Source organism: Talpa europaea, assembly GCF_964194135.1.
Source record: "Talpa europaea genome assembly, chromosome: X".
NCBI lineage: Eukaryota > Metazoa > Chordata > Mammalia > Eulipotyphla > Talpidae > Talpa > Talpa europaea.
Genome location: NC_140081.1, coordinates 13482543 through 13499528, shown reverse-complemented (window position 1 = coordinate 13499528; position 16986 = coordinate 13482543). Strand labels below are relative to the sequence as shown.

Sequence of the window (16986 nt, the reverse complement as noted above, 5' to 3'; positions counted from 1 at the left end):
GTCCGGCCTACCAAGGGCGGCGGCGGAGGAGCCCTGAGGTCAAGGCGCCGTCCTGGGAGCGCAGACGCCGGTGGTGCCGAGAGTGCCCAGGGCGTCGGAGCCAGTAGACAGGCCCGGCCTGCGGGGAGCGAGGGGCTCCCGTGGGTGGCCAGGGTGCTCGCCGCCCGAGGGGCATCCACCCGCCTGGCGTCCAAAGCAGTGAGAGTCGGGCCCACCCTAAAGGGTTAACGGGGGAGCGGCGGGCGGAGGGTGGGGAACTTAGAAAGTGTTTAGTTAAAAGCGAAAAAGGAGAAGAGAAATCGGCTCCGGGGAGCGCCGCTGCCCCCCACCTCTGCCGACCTTTCCGGAATCCGGTCCAGGCTTTGCGGCGAGCCCGCCGCCCAGCGCAGCCCGGCCTCTGGCGAGAGCCAATCACAGCGCGCCTCTCAGCACGTGGAGGAGAGAGACTCCCGAGCTGCGCGCCCGCCGCTCACTACACTTGTTACCGCTTGTCCTGAGCGCCGAGAGGGCGAGCTCGGGCCGCGGGCAGGGCGGGAGCCGGCAGCCAGCGTCCGAGAGAGGCAGAGAGGCACAGAGATCGCGACACTAGCCCTTCCAACCCGCCATTCCAACCACACCCCCAGCACACACCCATCCATCCCACCCGCCGGGAGAGGCAGCCAGCGGCCCGCTCTCTGCACCCAGGGGAAAAAAACCCAGCCATGAGCAATCAGTACCAGGAGGAGGGCTGCTCCGAGAGGCCCGAGTGTAAAAGTAAATCTCCAACTTTGCTCTCCTCCTACTGCATCGACAGCATCCTGGGCCGGAGGAGCCCGTGCAAAATGCGGCTGCTGGGAGCTGCGCAGAGCTTGCCCGCCCCGCTGGCCAGCCGCGCCGACCAGGAAAAGGCCGTGCAAGGTAAGGGCGCGCCGCCAGGCGCTCGCAAAGGGCACCGGGTCCTGGTTTGGATGTTGGATGTTCAGGGCCAGGGGCCTGGGGTTGTCAAGCTGCAGTCGGAGGAAGGAGAGGGAACAACTCTGAGGCCTGGCATCTGAAAGAGCGGTAAACCTCTCGCCAGAGGCTGCCTCTTTCTCTGCTTCCAGAAAAAAAGCAGAGGCCAGGCTTCGCTTCGGGGCCCTTAGGTGCTCAGCGATGGTCTACAGGTTATTTAAATGTCCCCCTTTGGTGGCCTTGGGTGTGCTCTAAAGAGGGGGACAGGTCAGAAACAGCAGTTGCCGGTGGTCTCCTGTAATAGCAACTTGACAAGAACCCCAAAAGCTGGTGAATGGGGGTGTTCAGGCAACGTGAGCGCCTTGGCCTTTCCTCTTTGAAAATTTCTTTGCACGCGGAGTTTTGCCTTTTTTAAAAATTGCAGATTACGGGTGGCCTTTAAAACGCAAGCTTTGCAGACCACATCTCCCTGGAATTGCCCAAGTGCTCCTTATTGTATTGGAAATGTGTGAAATGTGCGGCTTCTGGGTGCTATTTTTTCCTCTGCTACGTTATCTTTCAAAATAGAGTTGAGATGTTTAAAGGTTTTATTTTTTTTTTCTAAAATTATAAAATTCCAGAAACAGTGTCCTTTTGCCCCGAACCTGTTACTCTCGAGTTTCGCCTTGCGCTGGCTGCAGAGGTGTCACAGTGAAAGAATCGTTGAATTCTTTCAAAATTGGAAAAACCAGCGGGTCCAGCCGCAGAACCACCTAGAAGATACGCGCGGACAGCGGAGAAGGGGCTGTTTGAAACTGACTTTTTCCTTTTGTTTTTTTAGACCACAATGGCACCTGTGCCGGCCAGTTCCTCGAAGGGAGGGAGCGGCCTGTGCCTGTTACATACCCCCCCACACACACATGCACACACACACACTCACTGCCCTACGCAGGCCTTTCCAAACCCAGTTCACCCGGACGATTTTCTTTGCCTTTCTGTGCAAGGAGCTTCCGCTCCCTGTGGCTGCTGACTGTTGGGGTACGGTTGACCCTCGGGGCTGGGGGCCAGGGGCCCCCAGCTACTACCCGGAGGGGTCTCCCGCTGGGCAGCGCACCTCCAACCGCCTGGACCCCTCGGGCGGAGCAGCTGGCAGATGTGCTGCCCAAAGTTTCAGGGTGGTGCTGATTTTTCTTGCAAGTTGTTGAATGTTTGCTGAGTCTCCCTTGCAGCGAAATGGGAAGGGCGAGAAAGCGTGAGAAAGAGGGCGAGGGGAAAGAAAGGGACAGGAAGGAGGAGAGTGGACGCGCAGGGAAGATGCGGGCGGGGAGAGGCGGAGGAGAAGGATGAGCAGAGAGAGGGAGAAGAAGACCGAGGAAGGAAAGATAGGGGAGGGCAGCGGCAGAAAGAGGTTCGGGAAGAAAGGAAATAAGGGGAAGCGTCGGGGAAAGGAGAGGAGGGAGGGGAGGGAGCGCGAGAAGCGGGGCGAGGAAAAGGGGTGACAGTGGGGTGCAGCGGGGTGCAGCGGGGGCGCGCGCGGCGGGGCCCCAGCCCGGGCGCCTCGGGGCAGCCGCTGGCAGGCCGGGGGCGGTGGCGCACTGACGGCTCCCCCTTGCCCGCAGGCTCCCCCAAGGGCAGCGGCGCCCCGTTCGAGGCCGAGCTGCACCTGCCGCCCAAGCTCCGGCGCCTGTACGGCCCGGGCGGGGGCCGCCTCCTCCAGGGCGCCGCGGCGGCGGCGGCGGCCGCGGCGGCAGCGGCGGCGGCGGCGGCCTCGGCCACCGCGGGCCCGCGGGGGGACGCCCCTCCGCCGCCGCCGCCCGGCGCGCGGCCCGGGGAGCGGCCGGACGGCGCGGGGGTCGCGGTGGCCGCCGCCGCCGCGGCCGCCGCCGCCTGGGACACGCTGAAGATCAGCCAGGCGCCGCAGGTGAGCATCAGCCGCAGCAAGTCGTACCGGGAGAACGGGGCGCCCTTCGTGCCGCCGCCGCCGGCCCTGGACGAGCTGGGCGGCCCGGGGGGCGCCGCGCACCCCGACGAGCGCCTGGGCGCGGCCGGCGGCCCCGGCGGCGCCCCGGCGGCGGGCGGGGGCGCGGGCGGCGAGGACGATGAGGAGGAGCTGCTGGAGGACGAGGAGGACGAGGACGAGGAAGAGGAGCTGCTGGAGGACGACGACGAGGAGCTGCTGGAGGACGACGCCCGCGCGCTGCTCAAGGAGCCCCGGCGCTGCGCCGTGCCCGCCACCGGCGCCGTGGCCGCCGCCGCCGCCGCCGCCGCGGTGGGCCCCGAGGGCGGGGAGCTGTCGCCCAAGGAGGAGCTGCTGCTGCACCCGGAGGACGCCGAGGGCAAGGACGGCGAGGACAGCGTGTGCCTGTCGGCCGGCAGCGACTCGGAGGAAGGGCTGCTCAAGCGCAAGCAGCGGCGCTACCGCACCACGTTCACCAGCTACCAGCTGGAGGAGCTGGAGCGCGCCTTCCAGAAGACGCACTACCCGGACGTCTTCACCAGGTAGGCGCGCGCCGGCGGCGGCCGGGCCGCGGCGGGCCCCGGGGCAGGAGGGCGCGCGGCCCGCTCGGCTTTCCCCTCTGCGCTCGGCCCAGGGCGCCCCACCCGCCGCGCCCGGCCTGCCCGCCGAAAGCCACCCCCTGTGCCCCCCAGCCCCCACGCCGGGCGCTCAGGGTACGCTCGGCTCCCGTCTCTCCTCCCCAAAGCCTCCCCAGTGTCACTTTTTCCCAAGCAAAAGTTTGAGAGCGAGAAAGCACCTCTCCAAAGGGGGCCGGAGAAGCGCCGCCTGGAGCCGCGTCCCGGCCAGGCCACCACGCAGGGCCTCGGGCCAGGTCCGGGGGAGGTGCAGGAAGCGCTGTGGGCCCTCCCGGCCAGGGCAAACCCGGGGTCCCTTGTGGCTGCCGTGCGCGGTCCTGCCACCCCCCACCCCCGCGTGCCCCAGCAGCCTGGTGGGTATCGGCTACGCCGCTTGTCACAGAGCTGGGGCCCGCGCCTGCGGGGCAGGCCTTCAAAAACCCAAGTTCACTCCTTTGAAAGCTCCTGAGAACCCAAGGAAGTCAACACTGGGCACTGGGTGACACCTGTCCACCTGCGGGGAGGGGGGAGATGCCGCACAGTATCCTCCCTTCTGATTCTTCGCCTCTCTCCCACCCAACACACCCACACACGTGAACCCCGCTTTCGTTTAGTGCACACGGGTTTGCCGCGCGCACAATCCCAGCTCGAAGCCCGGCGGGCAGCAGATGAAAGAGCTGCACAATGTTTCTCTGAAGACTAGTGTCCACCCCGGTGTTCCACCTGCTCACGCTCCACTTGCCCTCACTGCACTTTCTAGAGGAAAGATGTGCCCGTGAGGCGACGGGGCCCCTGGGCCCTGGCTCATTCGGTGGACCTGGGGCGCGGGCCCCGCGGGGGCCCTTCCTCTCCCCCTCTCACACCAAGGTCTTCGCGCAGGCACACGGGCCCTAGCAAACTTCCCCCACTGGGCAGGGAGGAAGGGATGGTGTGCCTGGCCCTGGGCTTGTCAAACTCGGGCCGCTCCTTCGCAGGAGACGTGTGCAGCTTTTCAATGTGCGTTTCTGAAGCGGAAAGCCGCCCGTTCCTTTGAACTGGACGAGAAATCGCCCGCTTAGGGCCCCGGAGGCCGGAGCCAACTCTCAAGTGTAGCTGGTCTGTCAGTGAATTGGCAAACTCTCTCCGAACCAGCAGCAAAGACTGGCGCTGACTCAGAGAGAAGGCTAAACTTGATCATCCCTGGAGCTAAACTTGGTCCTTCACCCAGTCCCTTTACCATCTCTCAGAAAACAAAGTAAATTTAGAAATCAGCCTGTGCTAACAAGTAGCCAACTGGCCCACCGACCTTTTGAGTTTATCACACTATGTATTTCAAAAAGAAAATGATGTCAGTTGGCATCGGGCCTGCCCTTTTTTTAGCTTTGCCAGGGGGAAACCAAAGTACGTGCACAGGGCATCTCCCTTTGGCTGCCCCAGGGGTTAGAGGCCCTTGGCTGCCTCCCGGAGCCCCCAGGAGTGTGGTTTCAGAGGTGCTGGGGTTCACTGCAGCAGGAGACTACCGGAAGCGCACAGTGAACCGGTTTCCTCCCGGCTCCCGAGTTCCAGGTGTGGACAGCAGTGCAAACCAGGGTCCCAGGCTGGGGCGGCCCTCGCTTTTCAAATTAGCGATCCGAGAGCCAATTATTCTCAGCGCGCTCATATTTTCGGTAAACAGGTCGTAAGCCGTTTTACAGCATCTTAATGGTTTCCTATTTGCCTTAATTGTCGCAGTAATAACGGCAATGATGGGGTAGGGTTTCAGTTAAATTGACTTCCCCTGAGATGGGCAGGGTTTGTAGTGGGCACTGGAGTGAGGAGGTGCACAGAATTTTGTTTAATCGAAAAATTACCCCACTGAACTCTTAACAAGCTTAACATATCTCCAGAGGGTAATGGGGAGTATGAATAAGGGGGTGCCCGAGGGAGGAAGGTGAGACAGGGGAACAGAGAGATGGCCGGAAAGGCAGCACTGGAAGGAGAGACAGAAAAAAGAGAGGGAAATTTTTCAAAGAGGCAGAAAGAGACCAAGAGGGTGGAAAAAAATTAATATTGAGTTTTTCTCCTATTTAATATTAGGAAACGGTGTGTGTCCTCAGAAGAGCACTATGCGTGTGTGCTTGTTTCTTGACTAACTCTGGCTGGAGTGAGTGGGTGAGAATGTGTGTGCCCAATTTTCAGACTTACAGATTCAAAAAGCCACCTCTGTCACTGGACTAGAATATGCCATAGACTCCAAATATTCTCTATCTGGCGATGCACGGTGTGTTTTTATGTTTTTAATCAATAGTAGGCACTCCAGTGGTTAAGGGATGGTGATGCCCACGTGTTTGGGGGTGAAGACAGACTGCCAGGGGAGACCCCCAAAGGATGAGGCCTGCTAGCAAGGGGAGGGTGACTGAGAGGGGGCTGCTGGGACCTGCAGTGACCTCCTGTCTGTGTGTTGCTTTCTTATAGGGAGGAACTTGCCATGAGGCTGGACTTGACTGAGGCCCGAGTCCAGGTGAGCTTCACCACAGAAAGGGAGGGAGAGAGTTTGGGGGTGACTGGGAGAGGGAGAAAAGGGTTGATGGATGGGGGGAAATTGAGACCCCCCCCTTCATAAAATGGAGGAGTAGAAGCAGAAAAATACACTCACACACATAACACACACACACACACACACACACACAGATATTAAAATATGAAGATCTGGGAGGTTGGAGGGGAAGGTTTCTGGATTTGGGAGCCCTGAGAAAGGAGAACAGGATCAGAAGGGGCAGTTAGGGTCCCTGAGACTACAGTTCAGGAGCCCCCCCACCCCCCAACCTTTGGTTCCACAGCCCTGGTAGGAAACAATCTGCAGACTGACTTCTCCTGATTGAAATAATGGGATGGAGCATGGATTTGGTTGTTAGACAAATCCGCTCAGCTCCAAGCAGGTATTTGGCTGCGATTAAGTCTCCAATCGGGCTTCATAAAAGCCCACTTAGTGCTAGAACAAACAGGGCCATTTGAAGGCAAAATGCTGTTTGATTTCCCCTCCGCCCGCACAAGGAGCTGGCTAATGCTATTTGATTTCCCATTTTTTATAGCAATGAGCCCACATTGATCTAATAGGGAGTGAGTGCAATGCTATTAAAGGTGTTTGCAGCTCCATACCAGAGTGCATTTCCGAACCCAGGCCTCATAACCAAAGAGACGATCAACACTGGGCAGCCCCGATGGCCAACAGAAAACAGATGTCCCTGGGTTAGGAGCTGAGTGAATCACTTTACAGTCAAAATCAAGCGCTGATAAAGCACAATAAATTCCATATGGCTCATTTAATACACAACAGCTTCTTGCATTAGAGGGCTAATGATGAGGCCTGGCCCCTCCTTTCTGTTGACACATTTCTCCATTGTCAAACAGAGATGTGACAGCAACTCTGTATTTTCAGCTCAGGGGAATGAGTCGTGGGAAAGTTAAATAACTTTTTAAAAGAAAGAGAGCGCCCCCTCCCCTCTCCGCTCTCCCTATTCACTGGAGAAGATGTAATTAAGTGAATATGAATTATTAGAGTCCTTTCGTTTACCTTTGGGGGGCCTCAGAGGTATTAATTCAATAATGAGGAATTGCAGGGGGACATCTTGATAATTGCAGTTGAGCAGGGAGCGACCATGATCTCGTCTGTGAAAGGTTTCCATGTTCTTTGGGGGCAAGTCTGCCTCCACTGCCCACCCCTGCTCCTTTCACCGCGGTGAGGAGTGGCGGACATTCTCGTCTAGACAGATTTGGGTACACAAAAGCTGCCCACCCAGCCTGGTCCCATCTTACTTTTTCAGGCCTCTAAATTTCCACACTGGAATGTTTCTGCAAGTCACAAATAGATCATTTGAGGGCTGTGGAATGTTCTGGATGGGGCCCTTTTCCGAAGAATTTTTAAGTAATCAACCAGTTTCGAATGTCGATGTTTCTTGCCCTGGATGACTGTCTAGAAGTCAAACCAAGCTTAGATACTAGTGCTAGTAACGACAGCCCCCAGTGTGTATATTTGAAAGACATGGATGTCTTAAAAATTTTTAAACATCTTCCTCGGGGATCATTTACATTATATTTTAATATAACTCTGTATAGCCCTGAAGTTCATTCTTAATTTTGAGACTTGTGTGCAGGCATAAACCCAGCCCTAAAAATATTAATACCTTCAGGGGAGAAGGAGCCTATCTTCTTAGCTGTGGGTGTGATGAGCAGGTCACATAAAAATAATTTCATGCTCCTGAGTGTTATTTTTAGACTCTGGTAGCTGCCACATTTCAGGTAAAGGTCTCTACTAAAACTGCTTTCTATTAACAATTAGGAAGATACCTTGTGCTGAAAACCTCCCCCAAGCCTAGAACTATCTCATTTAAATAACCTGTTTAACCACATCCCCTAAAGAAAGAAGGGACCTGGTAGCGCAGAAGACGTGAAAAGTCTACAGGTCTCCAGTACTCTGATTCCTATGCGTCCAGGTATTGCTGCCCTCCTGGTCTACGCAGTCAGTAGTTTCCTGGGTAGATCCCGTCCCACCTAAAGCCCCTGCAGATAGCAGGCTGCGTATCCCACACCCGGATTTCATCTCCTGGAGACCTGCCCAGGAACTGAAACAGTCAGCAAACTGTCCTGAGCATTTCTTTCCTCCCTCCCAGCTCTCCCCAAACCTCAGGACCCGGCCTAGTGCTGTAGGTGTTTAATAAATATTTGTGGAAAGAATAAATGAATGCCTCCCTGACTTCCTTTCCGATCCAGAGCAGGATTTTGGCCTGAAATAAGCAAAAACAGCTGGCCTGCATTCCTGCCTCGGTGCCTCCCTTTTGGAGGGAGACTCTTGGATGCCAGCTTGCACTTGCCTTGTTTTTATTCATTCCTTCCAACGGGCTTGTGAGTAAAGTTTCATTACCCCCATTTGACAGATCAGAAAACTGAGGTTGAGAGAGGTCTAGGTGACCCGACTAAAGACACAGCAAGGGACTGGCAGCACAGACCTTGGTCTCCCCGTCTCTACACACACCGAACCACCTTTCCTTGAGCTCGGGAAGGAACCCGGTTCACTGAAAAACCCACTGGGGAGGGTTGCCTCTGCCCTGTTTCCTGCTGGCTTTAAGTTCGGGCTCCTTTGCGCAGCCGCAATGGTCCCAGATGTGCCCTTGAGCCCTCTGAGGCCAGGGGCGGTGTGGGTCCCCGTGGGGAGGAAGGAGCCCCCCATCCACGGTGCCACGCGCCGGGCTCGGGAGGGGAGTCGGGGCACGCCCGGTGCGCCCTCCGGGCCACGAGCCGCGCAGACCCGGGGCTCTCTCCGCCTTGCAGGTCTGGTTCCAGAACCGTCGGGCGAAGTGGCGCAAGCGGGAGAAGGCGGGCGCTCAGACCCATCCCCCGGGGCTGCCCTTCCCCGGGCCGCTCTCGGCCACCCACCCGCTCAGCCCCTACCTGGACGCCAGCCCTTTCCCTCCGCACCACCCCGCGCTCGACTCGGCCTGGACGGCCGCCGCCGCCGCCGCCGCCGCCGCTTTCCCGAGCCTACCTCCGCCTCCCGGCTCGGCCAGCCTGCCGCCCAGCGGGGCGCCGCTGGGCCTGAGCACTTTCCTTGGAGCCGCCGTGTTCCGGCACCCGGCCTTCATCAGCCCTGCGTTCGGCAGGTAACACGCGGCCGCGGGGAGTCTGTCTGCGCCTTTCTCGTGCACACTTCGGGGGCTGGGGTCCGGGAGGAGGTGGGGGGCAGGCAGGAGCGACCCGTATCTGTTCTCTGCGGCCTAACCTCAGCCTCTCAGCCAAAGAAAATACTCTCTAATTTTGCCTCAAGACGTGTGGATCTTGAAGAGAATGACTTGGGGCTGAGTGGCAAAGGGGAAGGCGGTGGCAGTAACAACTGTGACAGTTGTCAGTCGTCAATGAAAGCTGTAAAAGTACCATTTGAAGGCAGCCACAGCCCGGGCCCTAGGTAGCATGGGTGTAAGCGCGCACCAGCTACACAGCCAGGAGGACAAGTTTTGCAAAAACCCTTCCTCAGGGCCCAAGTCTAGCAGCCAGAGGAACACAGGCCTGTTCTCCACAGGAGCCCTGGACCCACCGGTCCTCTGGGTGCAGAGAATTCATTATTCTCCCCCAGACGCTACCTTCTTTGTCACTCAAGTGACCGGCTGCCAACCAAACCCCCATACGCGCAACCTCCGACCCCCACAGCGGCAGGAGACAACGAAATAAAAGAAACAGCTCATCGTATATTATAAGTCCCTGTCTTTAAACGAACATCGAATGATGAAATAAAAAAGTCTGTATAATCACACAGACAAAGAAACAAAAGAGGGATGTATTAAGTTAGAAAGTGCAGTGAAAATAAAACTGAATGCAGCTTCAATGATCTCTCTTTGGGAGAACAAAGAAATAATAGATTCCTCCAACTGCGCAGCCACTTAACAAAAATCATCTTAGGGAAAATTTGCAAAAAAGATCTCGAAGGAAAATTAGTTTCTTGTAAGAAACCAATCAACAAGGTGTGCATTGAAGTGCAGTGACTCAGTTTACCTAGGGGAACCAAGAGGCACTTGACGCCCCCTCCAGGTCACACTTTATTATTTCTTTCTGGGAAAAACAAAACAAAACAAAACAAAACAAAACTTGAAGTCCCGCGCCCCCCTCAGCCTGCCTCCCGCCTCCTGACAAGGGACTGGTAAAAGCCTGCAAACCGCGCCTGGAGTACCTGGCTGCCAGGTTCAGAGACGCTGGAAGAGGGGTGCGGAGGGGGTGGTTCGAGGGGAGGAGGGTGGGTTTGGGGGAAAAGCAGGAGGTTCTGCATGGGCCCTGTGGGGCGCTTTTCTAATCGTGGAAACCCCGAACTGGCCTCGCGGAGGCCAAAGTCAGAGCCCTCGGGGAAGTGGCCGAAAAACCCGGCGGGCACTTGGCAGCGGCAGGGGTAGGTGCGGTGGCGTCGGGTAGCCGGAGGCCGCCGGGGCTTCAGCTGTACATCCGCGCGGTGCGGCGCGCAGGGCATGAAGGCTCCGCACGAAGCAATCCTGGCGCAGCCGGGAGGCGGTGGCGCGTGCGGAAAGTCCTAGGCATGGGCGTCGCTGAGGGCCGCGAGCGGGGGCAGCGGGTTTGGGGGGTTTCTGGGGCCAGAGGCCGCAGGGACACAGGGCGGGCGGCGGGGAAAGGATGTCGCTGCACCGGACGCGGGGCCGCTGGCCAGTCCGAGCCGCGGGTCGAGCGGATATCAACAGGCGGTCGTGGGCCCGGCCCCGCCAGCGCAGCCTGGCTCAGGAGGGCAGGCGGTGTCGGCGGGAGGGCCGGCAGACAAGGCCAATGTGCCAGGGCAGAAGGAGCCCAGCGCAGCAGCCCTGGAGAGGGCGAAGTCTGCAGCCTGGGTCTTGGTCAGTGTTGGCCCCTTCTCCCGCCCGTCTATCTTTCCCCTTCCAGCGCCTCCTCCATTCTCCTTTTTCTCTTTGTCCTTCTTCTTCTCGCTCCTGGCAAACAGCATGCCAGGCAATGGAGCTCCTGGTTGGGGGGGGACACCCCCTCCTTGAGCGAAACCACAAAATCCGCGCCATTGGGCCTTGGGGTTCTGGGCCGCGGGGGCCGACGCCTGTTGAGAGCCCGCCAGAGAAACCTGGGCCCTCGGTCTCTCTTTCCTTTCCTCCGTCGGGTCCCTCCTCAGGTCAAGGCCTGCAGCTCGCCCCAGCCTCCCTGCCGCGCGCCCCCCGGGCCTGCGTGTCCGCGCCCCCCGCGGCGGCGCCCGCAGAGCCCCCGGTGCCCCTCGGCCCCCCTGGGGAGAGGCGGCGGGAACCGCGGCCCGAGGCGCCCGCCCAGCTCCCGAGGCCGTGACCGCGCTGTTTGCTCTCCCCGCAGGCTCTTTTCCACCATGGCCCCCCTGACCAGCGCGTCGACCGCGGCCGCGCTCCTGAGACAGCCCACGCCGGCCGTGGAGGGCGCGGTGGCGTCGGGCGCGCTGGCCGATCCGGCCACCGCGGCCGCAGACAGACGCGCCTCTAGCATAGCCGCGCTGAGGCTCAAGGCCAAGGAGCACGCCGCGCAGCTCACGCAGCTCAACATCCTGCCGGGCACCAGCACGGGCAAGGAGGTGTGCTAAAGGCTGCCCTCCACCCCGGCGCCCCGGGGCGCGCCCCGAAAGGTCACCTCACTCAGCACCACTCAAGACCAAATGGAAACAGAGGACCAGCACCCTCCCGCGACGGCACTGAGCGAGCACGGCCGCCTTCGCAGCAGCCCGCGCGCGGGCGAGGCAGCCCTCGGCGCTCACGGACGTGGCACCTCCTCGGCTGGCTGTCCCCCCCCACCCCACCCCCGTCCCTGCTCCCCCCGCCCCCCCCCCACTGCCAACCTCGCTCCAACTCACACGTCCACTCTCTCCTGTTCTTACTTTACTGAAAACACTGGGGACGTTGTCTCCCCAAGACGCCTGGTATCGAAGTGAAAAATTGCAACAGCCCACCCCCTCTTCCTCCTGACACCCACTTAGCGTCTTTCTTTCCTAACAGCATTTCGGCGCTCCGAGCCGCTCGCCCCGGCGTGGGCCCCGGCGTGGGGCCAGGGCCGGGGCGGCGGCCGCGAGTTGTAAGATAAGCTGCCAGTGCACTTCAGGAAAGGGGCGTCTCGTTCTTGTTCTCTTCTTTATCACACACCAACCAAGGTTTTTATATCAAACCAAAGGGAAATACTCTGCTAGAATATGGACTGTTGAAGTCACCAAACTGTGATTATTGATTCTGTACATACCATTGTTATTAAAAAAAAAAAAGAACAGAGCTTTGTATATTTGAAATGTTATAACGCAATTGCACTCAGCGTGGTATGGTAAAAGTTTGTCCTCCCGTAGATTCTTACTGTGTTGTAGATACGGTAGGGTTCCTAGACAAATATTTATGTACTCAAGCCCTTTATTTAACTTATTAACTGTAGAGGCTTCCGAAACCTTCACGATAAAGGCAATGGTACAGTACTTTTGTGTAATGTGTAATTGTTATCACTTTTCCTTGCTATCTAGTGGAGAAGTGTCACGCTCAAAATAAAAAAAAAATATATGTTTAACAAAAGGAAGTGTGAATGCTCTGTGCAGACGAGGAGGGGACAGTGGGGGGCGGGGGGGGGGGCAGAGCTCAGGGGTGGCATCCCACAGCCCGCACGCCTGGGTTTATCTGAACGCGCACGTTTTCGTGGCAGCGGCCCGGGGACTGAATCGGATCCCCACAGGGATCCGGGTTCCTCCACGGGTGAAGGACGCCACCGCGGCGCGTTCCACGCGCATCTCGGCTCCCCCGGGTCGTGGCGCAGCGAGAGCTGGAGGTCCTGGGCCAGGAAGGTGGGGTGGGCTCGAGGGTGGGTGGGTGGGTGGGTGTACGGTAGGCGTTGTTGACGGGGGAGACAGAAATTTGGAGCGAACTGGAGGGTTGGAAGGCAAAGGAAGCCATTCGTGGAAAGTGCCACGTAGCAAGGAAGTGCGCAGTCCGAGATGACAGGTAATGGCGAAAGCGAGAAGCCGAGGCGCTGGCTTCCGAGGGGGCGGGCTCCATGGCACACTCTCGGGGAGGAGGGAACGTGAGAGAGAGAGAGGGGGAGAGAGAGAGAGAGAGAGAGTGAGAGTGAGAGAGAGAGAGAGAGAGAGAGAGCGCGAGTGCGAGCTGAAACTGATGGAAAGGCAGCAGCGAGGGGTATCCAAGTGGCAGATCTTAACTCGACAAATGTCATTACATCACTTATCCAGGCATTGGGAAATGTATACATTTTAAAAAAAAATCTAAACAACTCAGGTTTCGTGAGGAGACCCAAACAGATTTGCAACCTGCAGCCCCCTCGGCGCAGCCCTCCCCGCGTGGCGCACGGTAGTGTCTCCCCGCACCCTGCCCGCGCCCCTCGGGTGACCGCTCCGGGAAAGCCCGCCCGCGGGGGCTGGGTCTCGCCAACGTTCCCAGGGTGATGGGAAAGGGAAGAGAAGCTTAATTAGTTTCAATTTGCAGTAATTAGCGCGCCGGACCTTTGGGGAGCGGGGCAGGCGGGGGGGGGGGGGGGGGGGTGCGCGGGCTGCAGCGGCGACACACCGCGGCTAGTCGAGCGGGTGCGGGCCGGCCGGCCAGGCCGCCCGCCAGTCGGTCACCGCGGGGGGCGCGGGCGCGTCTCCGGCCGGCGTCGGGCTCCGCGCGCGCCCCCAGGCCGCGCCCCTGTTGAGAGGGGCGGGTCAGCTCGCGGACTGGGGCGCCAGTGGGCGCAGGCGACCTGCGGGTGCGGGGTCCGGCCTCGGGCCGGCCGGGACAACCTCGACTCGCCCACCCGGCTCAGAAATCGGGAGCCCCCCCCTCCCGCCCGCTGTAAACCTTGGGGAGCACGCCGACGGGACTCCCCGGCCGGAGACTGCTCCCTGGCCCTTGACCGAGGGTAGGCTTCCACGGCTGCGGCCAGGCGCCTGAGGCAAGAGGGCAGCGGGCGCAAGCAGGGGCCCGGCCAGGGGCTGCCAGAGCCATTCCCGCCACACACCCCTTTCTCTGGTTTAGTAGGCCTGGCGGGAACTTTCTAGGGCATCCCCAGAGATCTGAGTATCTCAAACCTCCAGACTCCACAGGGGCTCCTGGGGTGAAGGCCGCTCCCCCCACCCCCAGGAAGGGCCACTGGGGAGTTTGAGGCGAGAATCAGAGAGTGCAGGAGGAGCGTGAGGGAAAGAACTTTTTTTTTTTTTGGTGGTCAATATCAATTTTCCGTCGATTTTGGCTTTTTGTTTGGGTAGGGCTTTCCCCCCCTCCAGGCTGCCAGTTGGATGGTATACGAGAAACAGTACCATTCTTCCTGTTAATGAACTCTTTTTTAAGTCATTTTTTCTCATTTGACCCTTCCATGGAGCAGAAGCAAATTGCGTGAAATTACCTCCAAGGATTACATTTATTACTGGCCAATGAGAACCCCTCGCCTTGTTTTACAAACTCTTAATCCTATGTCATTCTGATGCCGCAAACAAGCCCGGTCCTGGGCCTCCTATTCTTTCAACTTTCCCCAGCTGGAGGGACCTCATTCTGCATTTAATATTCCCCATAAATATCACACGCTAAAGACCCCCTGACTTCCAGCAAGTCCACATTAAACATGTGACATGTCACGCATGACAAACTCTGAGTATCTTTTCAAAGCAGCATTAAAAGCAAAGAAACCAATTTTCTTCTCCTTCCAAACCTCCCCAAGTGCTGAATGATGGGGATTGGAAAGAGCCACTGGAGCGTACTTAGGGGGATTTTATGAGATTTTCCAGAATGATTTAATCTTATTGTGAGCATTATTAATGAATGGCAACCCAATTTGGCCCCAATATCTGGGAACGCGGTCACAATGCTGGGAGCGGCTGACCCCCTTAACCTTAAGCAAACCTCTTCCACCATGGAGGAGGACACGGAGCCCGGGGGGTTGAGGAGGGCCTCTGTGATAGGGGCATGGCAGTCCCCTCTCACACCCAGGGCAGAATGCCCCACCACCTGCTTTCCCAGGGCCACCCCACAGCACCTTGGGGTGAGGGGTGATTGGGAGCCCCGCCCTGGGCTCTGTGGGAAGGAAGATGGGAACCGGTAAGTTAATTTGCTACATTTTCAGACGGGCTGGGCAGATTTGGATGAGGCCCCGGAAAGGCAAGGCGAGAGGGAGCGGTTGGTATAGAATCAGAAGGCGCCCCTAAGGGATATTCCGTCACCTCTTACCCAGGGCCTGTTCCCCAGACAGTAGTTGGGGCGGACATCTTAGGTGTGTGGCCGGGAGGACGGAAAGTGGATGTGCTGGGAGAGGACTACAGAAGAGAAAGTTTGGGACAAAGGGGACTTGACGCTCAGTCTTCAGCCAGACACCGCGATTGGCCCGGGCTGTGGCCCAGTTTTTTCTCATTTTAACACAGCGCCCCCCCCCACCCCCCAGTCACTTGGGGCCAGCGTTCATTTACTGTTGTTTTGGATTTCTAATACCAAAAGACAAGGCACCTGTACTTCTCTCTTTCGTATCGTGTTGAGTGTGGAGAGCCTGTCAGAATACAAGAGGGGGCTGATGTTAGAGGGAAAGAAATCACACATGGTTTAGTTCAACTTGCTTTTAGAGAGAAACGTGTGCGTGAGCATGTGTGTGTGTGCGTTATGTGTGTACACAAAAGCGAGTGTGTCTGAACGAAGGGGGTCTTAAATGGGGCCTAAAATGGTATTTTGGAACAGAGTTCCCCGGGGCAACTGCATATTGAACTGACAGTGGCAACCTGGCTGGGAGGCGGGGACAGGAAAACCTGCTACCTGAAGAGGGAAAAAGCATTTCTCAGAGGAAAAAGTCGTGTTGTCCCTGGACGTTATTAACGGTCCAGTTTGAAGTATACGTTTTTTTTTTCCTTTAAAGAAAAGGGAGCGATTACCAGTTATACATTAAGAAATGTCATTCAGTCATTTTTATTCATTCTCCGGAAATCTTCGTAAAAGCCTGAATCATACTTCTACAAGCAGCAATTTTGTTAATCCAGGGGGTTATTACTCTGGGCCCTTATTAGGTTCTACACCACTGCCAAGCAATCCTATAACCCTCTCAAAAGAAGTTTACCTCCCTGTTATAAAACCAGTAGTGGTATTTATACTGTGCAATAATTAGTGTATTACTTGAATCCACTAACACGTTCATTTTATCTCTGCACAAAACCTCTAGTCTGCTTATAGAAAGCTTGTGCCTCCTTTGGTGCTGGTAAAGTGGTGAAAGAGTGAATTGAAGGCTGGTTGCACTTTCTCCTTTTGCCTCGCCTTAATTCCCATCTCTTTTTGCTCTCATCCAATTAGCACAGTGTATTAAGCGGTTTATCATCTCATAGTCAGCTATTGAGAGAAACAAGGCGAGCACTTTGCAATAGAACCTGCGCTCCTTTGACACCCTCAGGTACTTACATATTCCACTGCGCTATGAATAATAGAAGAAGAATGGAGCGCTAATTCCCTCATCAAAGAATGCCTTGTCTGCTGCTTTGCTCAACAACACCATTCTGATCAAAAGAAAAGCAATAAAGCTTAGCATAACAAAACGAAACCTACTTATTAGCTTAGTGGTTAAATTAATGCAGAGCCGCTGCTATTCAAAACCAAGGTTTGAAAACAGCCTCCAACAACCTGATAATGCTGCCTTCGGGATGAAGGAATTTTAATCTGAAATTTGAGGCTGGCTCAGATGAGTTAATCTATTAAACTGCTATAAGGAAGCTCCACAGCAAACCGTTCAATTAAGAAATATTTAGGTGAGCAGGGAAAGGGAAAGAGGGAGGCGGGGAGAAAGGGGGTGGGGGGAGGCAAGGCGTCTGGAAGTTGGGATAGAGGCGCTGAATTGAGTGGCGAGCTGCTGGGGAATTCTGCCGGGAGCTAGGGCTTGCTGGGTTTTTGAAAACCTTGACCCCCTGACCGAAGAAGAAGAAGAAGAAGAAGAAGAAGAAGAAGAAGAAGAAGAAGAAGAAGAAGAAGAAGAAGAAGAAGAAGAAGAAGACGGCGAGATCTGGTTCTCGAGTTTCTCCATCTTTGTGTCTTCTGCCAGACTGAA

General features: G+C 57.2%; 1 protein-coding gene across 1 annotated transcript; it reads left to right on the top strand.

Annotated features, from left to right (window-relative positions):
• Positions 1-701: 701 nt before the first annotated feature.
• ARX (aristaless related homeobox) lies at positions 702-11539 on the top strand (the record flags this gene model as incomplete). Its single annotated transcript, XM_084259265.1, has 5 exons — positions 702-897; positions 2529-3408; positions 5914-5959; positions 8767-9095; positions 11299-11539. The coding sequence occupies 5 exons, from the start codon at positions 702-704 to the stop codon at positions 11537-11539; spliced, it is 1692 nt and encodes a 563-aa protein (XP_084115391.1).
• Positions 11540-16986: the final 5447 nt, after the last annotated feature.